The 5,826-nt window shown below is 41.8% G+C and overlaps 1 protein-coding gene across 1 annotated transcript; it reads right to left on the reverse strand.

The window, feature by feature from the left end:
- Nucleotides 1-3,971: 3,971 nt before the first annotated feature.
- Nucleotides 3,972-5,591, reverse strand: LOC136843972 (uncharacterized). Its single transcript, XM_067112989.1, has one exon. The coding sequence runs from the start codon at nt 5,589-5,591 to the stop codon at nt 3,972-3,974; it is 1,620 nt and encodes a 539-aa protein (XP_066969090.1).
- Nucleotides 5,592-5,826: the final 235 nt, after the last annotated feature.

A 5,826-nucleotide genomic window follows, 5' to 3' on the forward strand; every position in this document is an offset into this window, starting at 1 on the left:
GCACTTTATTTAGTTTTACCATTTCTATGAATTGCCTTCTTTCTTTGTTAGGTGATTAAATTAACTTTATTTCCATGAAGCTTAAGGAATGCCTTTTTCTCCCTATGACTTGACTTAGAGTTCTCCAAGTTCAAAATAACGGTATTTTTTTCAAGCAAACCTTTGCTCATTGCATGTTCCTCTCATGGTTTGTGTGTTTTTTTTTTTTTGGGTGTGGGGCTTTTTTTAAAGAATCTTTCCAAATTTGAATAAAAGGGAGGCTTCTGAAAACCTAATAAATATATGTACGAAGTACCTGATGCTTTGTTGCGTTCACTTCACAGAGTAGATGAATTTTCATTAAAATGCCGATCAGCAGTATTGGAAATATTTTGTTTCAGTATTAATGACACCCGTTTAAAGATCCATCCACCTTTAGGAATCACTGTTTTAGATCGTAATAAAATTGCGACGATATTTCATTGCTCCCATAAAAAACATCATAATTTAAATTTCCATCCAACTATTTTCAAATAGTTTCAGTTTTGCAAAATAAACGATACGTTCATTTCCATATAAGTCTGCCAACAGAAGTTCTCCCAAAACGCATTTTCATAACTCCCCCAACCTCTCTCTCTCTCTCTCTCTCTCTCTCTCTCTCTCTCTCTCCTTAACCCATATTTGAAAATCATATACTCATCTCACCTGGGTTTCTTAATAACCTGAAACATTGACCGAGAGGATGAATTTCAGTCTTTGAGAGAGAGAGAGAGAGAGAGAGAGAGAGAGAGAGAGAGAGAGAGAGAGAGATTCTTCATTCCATATTTATACTCTGTACCTCCAGCTGTTTACCTAGAACTTTTTTCCTCACTTCAAACACTTCAGGAACAGCTGTCAGTTTCCTTTCAGTTTTTTTTCCAATTCTTTCTTTTTCGCCCCGAACAGAAATGTACCTTGAATGTGATAAGAGAAAAGTTTGATATCGCCTCTGGGTGAAGTTTGTTTGGAAAATCAACTTTACTGATCCCAATTTCATTTCCTTTTGTATTCGGGGGGTCTGTTGTGAATAGTGGTTTTGGCACTGTATTTGATGAGACCCTGCCTCGATATCAGCCTCCCTGTCCCCACCCCCCCACCCCCCCACCCCCCACCCCACTCACAACTCCACCCGTATCCCCTCCCCACCCCCCCACCCACCCGTGCCATACCCGCTCTTCTTCCCTGTCTCTCATTCCATGAAATATGTTTCTCATCTCTCTCTCTCTCTCTCTCTCTCTCTCTCTCTCTCTCTCTCTCAGTTCCCCCTGTGCCCTCACCGTCACCTCTTTCACGAGGGATACGATATTACCACTTCATCCATCGATTTTCCTGAGCTGTAACCATTCTACCGTAGACGTTATATTCTGTCCGCAGGAGTAATTTTTCTCCTACTTTCTTACGCCGTGTTAACTTTATGGAATTACTAGGAACTTTTTATTTATCTTTGTAAAGGAAAAGAGGTTATATATATAAATACACATACACGCATTCATACATACATACATACATACATACATATATATATATATATATATATATATATATATATATATATATATATATATATATATATATATATATGAGTTGTTGCACACAATTATAACATCTTTGCTTACATATATCTACTACTGATAGGTTGCCCCATGAAATTTTTGTAAACCAGACTTATTCGTGTTTATTATCTCTGTCTGTCTCTATTCAATATATATATATATATATATATATATATATATATATATATATATATATATATATATATATATATATATGTGTGTGTGTGTGTGTGTGTGTGTGTGTGTGTGTGTATACACAGAGAGAGAGGGAGGGTGGGGAGGAAGAGAGAGAAATGCAAAGAAAATGTATGGATAACTTCAATTAGCCTTTTATGACTAAAAAAATCACTGTAAAACACTGTATTTCCTGGCCCCTGTTCATTCGCATTCACCCCTCAGGAATAAAAGAAGCATTACGATAAACCGCTCTCGCTTGAGAGCGGGATCTCTTGCATTTTCTGAAATGGAATTTGGATTTTTATATGAGCGCAATGCAATTTAGAGATCACAGCCTGCTTTATGTCTCTCCCAGGATATTAGACGGGAATTCGGTGATGGGTTTTAGCCTTGCAATATCCAGCCCTCGGCTGCAGAAGCGGCATCAGCGGCGGCCTTCGCCCCTTGTCGTTTCCTCGCCTCCCCCAACCAATCTTGGGCGCCATCCATAGCGTTTTCGTTATTACGTTGCATGTCACTGCCCATGAATGGTTTTGATCGAGACCTCAGTTAGTGGATAATGAGTCTTCGCATGGGGTAAATGGAGTGTTAGATACTTTTTTTTATTTTTCATTCTCTGTCTTTTTAGTTTTGAAAGATTCTCATGTCGGGAAACTGGATGCAAATGAGATTATGTTTATGGTAGTAATGTAAGCCTGTAATGAGTTTTTGAATCGTTTGAGGTGTTTCGATACAGGGGTATTGGGGGGCGGGGGTTACAGCATGAGTGGTTTTTATGGTTGAAAGGAATATTACCACGTAAAAGGTTTCTCTGCTTGTATGCATTTGAGAGCAGAACAGCCCATCATGGGATTTAATATTGCAGGAGAAACTCACGGGAAGGCCACGTCAGTGTACCTAGTATTTTATTTCACAGTCCTTTCCTTTATGTTTTAAATGTAAATGCAGTCTTCACTTAGAGGTATTTTGAAAATACAAGAGTGATATCTATCCCATACTTATTCTTAAATGAGGTCGCTGTTAATTTATACGATCAGCATAATGTTTGTAAAAGTTTTTTTTCTCTGGAACCAAGGGATTTTCCTTAGCATATGTGCAATTCATAATCCCTCTATTTGCATTTTTTAATGTTGAGTCTCACAAGAGAAGCCCAGTTAGATTCTTCCTGTTTATTTCAGCTGGTTGCTATCTGATTATGATGAATCTTTAAAAATGTGGTTTACTGGAATTTTTTCTAATAAACAAAACAAAGTCCTCGTTATTATGTTAGGTAATATACCATGAAGTGTGTTTTGGCTAGTCATTGCCTGCTAATGATTCCCAGTTTCCGAGATGGCCAATCTGGGCAGCAGATATCTGACTGTGAACGCGTGTAATGAACCAGAACTAGAGTAGTGGAGCACTGTTTATGAAATATTTAAAGTGGCTTGTGTGAAGCATCGTGATAATCATATTAAGAAACATTAGCAAGGAGTGCTATTACCGAAACAATGGTTTAATACCAGGCTTGTTTGGAAAAAGTCTAGGTTTTTACCTCAAATACGGAAAACCCTCTGTGTATCCATAATCATATACAGATGGTATGTTTATTTTAAGTTAAACATTTGCTAGGCCTTGTTCCATGGTAACATATACACTGCTGGCGTACAGCCAGAATACGCAACGCATACCAAACAAACCCTTTACCTAATCAGCAACCGTAACCAGTGACGCTCTGGGAGCTGGGTGCTCCTCGCCCGAGATGTTGTTGAAGGGAAGAAGAAAGTTCAGGCATTCAAATAACCCGGCGCGAAAGCGTCGTCTCTTTTACACTCGTCTAATGGAATAAAACGAATAGACGCAGGGCCTCGGCATTTGATATTAAACTCAAAGTAGGAGGATTCAACAAGACCGCGAGAGAAAAAGCCGAGTCGTTTTGAATATTCATGGCGAATGTCCCCATTCCCATGCCACGGCTGCTAAATTATGAACGTCGTTGGAGAGGATCTAGCATCCTGAATAGGAATATTCAACCACAATGGCTACGGTGCCTAGTGAAATTTAGGGATTAATCCCGCTCGGATGAGTTGTTGACGTTATTTATTGCTCATGATTTCGTCTTGAATGGGATTTTTGTTAATAGGGAATAGGATTTTTCTAGTTAGCGCTTTATTCATAAGAAGGAACTAGAGAGTGGATGGGTGACCAGCACTGGCAGTGGGTAACTAGATAGTGGATGGGTGACTAACTCTGGCAGTGGGCATCTACAGTAGATGGTGGATGAGTGACCAACACTGGCAGTGGGTAACTAGGTTGTGGATGGATGACCAACACTGTCAATGGGTAACTAGAAAGTGGATGGGTGACCAACACTGGCAATGGGTAACTAGGTTGTGGATGAATGACCAACACTGGCAATGGATAACTAGGTTGTGGATGGGTGACCAACACTGGCAATGGGTAACTAGGTTGTGGATGGGTGACCAACACTGGCAGTGGGTAACTTGGTCGTGGATGGGTGGCCAACACTGGCAGTGGGTAACTTGGTCGTGGATGGGTGGCCAACACTGGCAATGGGTAACTAGGTTGTGGATGGGTGACCAACACTGGCAATGGGTAACTTGGTCGTGGATGGGTGACCAACACTGGCAATGGGTAACTAGGTTGTGGATGGGTGACCAACAATGGCAATGGATAACTAGGTTGTGGATGGGTGACCAACACTGGCAGTGGGTAACTTGGTCGTGTATGGGTGGCCAACACTGGCAATGGGTAACTAGGTTGTGGATGGATGACCAACACTGGCAATGGGTAAATAGGTTGTGGATGGGTAACCAACACTGGCAATGGGTAACTAGGTTGTGGATGGGTGACCAACACTGGCAATGGGTAACTTGGTCGTGGATGGGTGACCAACAATGGCAATGGATAACTAGGTTGTGGATGGGTGACCAACACTGGCAATGGGTAACTAGGTTGTGGATGGGTGACCAACACTGGCAATGGGTAACTTGGTCGTGGATGGGTGGCCAACACTGGCAATGGATAACTAGGTTGTGAATGTGTGACCAACAATGGCAATGGATAACTAGGTTGTGGATGGGTGACCAACACTGGCAGTGGGTAACTTGGTCGTGGATGGGTGGCCAACACTGGCAATGGGTAACTAGGTTGTGGATGGGTGACCAACAATGGCAATGGATAACTAGGTTGTGGATGGGTGACCAACACTGGCAGTGGGTAACTTGGTCGTGTATGGGTGGCCAACAGTGGCAATGGGTAACTAGGTTGTGGATGGATGACCAACACTGGCAATGGGTAACTAGGTTGTGGATGGGTGACCAATACTGGCAATGGGTAAATAGGTTGCGGATGGGTGACCAACACTGGCAATGGGTAACTAGGTTGTGGATGGGTGACCAACAATGGCAATGGGTAACTAGGTTGTGGATGGATGACCAACACTGGCAATGGGTAAATAGGTTGCGGATGGGTGACCAACACTGGCAATGGGTAACTAGGTTGTGGATGGGTGACCAACACTGGCAATGGGTAAATAGGTTGTGGATGGATGACCAACACAGGCAATGGGTAAATAGGTTGCGGATGGGTGACCAACACTGGCAATGGGTAACTAAGTTGTGGATGGGTGACCAACACTGGCAATGGGTAACTAGGTTGTGGATGGATGACCAACACTGGCAATGGGTAAATAGGTTGTGGATGGATGACCAACACTGGCAATGGGTAACTAGGTTGTGGATGGATGACCAACACTGGCAATGAGTAACTAGGTTGTGGATGGGTGACCAACACTGGCAATGGGTAACTAGATAGTGGATGGGTGGCCAACATTGTACCCATTGCCATATGGTTAGGAATGGGATACATGAATCTAGGAACCTCATCCTATGTATACACTTTCCTTCAAGACATAAAACGGACAATTTACTGAGGTTCTTTATCCAGTGAAAGTAGGTCAATATACACAAGCTTACAGTATTTGTATGTAAGCACAAACTAACGAACTAACCCACGCACCCCAAAATTAGGATATTTTTTTTCTAATACAGATGTTTTGAGATAATTTCAAGCACAT

This window comes from Macrobrachium rosenbergii, chromosome 12 (genome assembly GCF_040412425.1).
Source record: "Macrobrachium rosenbergii isolate ZJJX-2024 chromosome 12, ASM4041242v1, whole genome shotgun sequence".
NCBI lineage: Eukaryota > Metazoa > Arthropoda > Malacostraca > Decapoda > Palaemonidae > Macrobrachium > Macrobrachium rosenbergii.

Bases quoted from the DNA above. Each gene is read 5' to 3' on its own strand.
- LOC136843972 (XM_067112989.1), bottom strand. From the start codon at position 5,591: ATGGGTACAATGTTGGCCACCCATCCACTATCTAGTTACCCATTGCCA.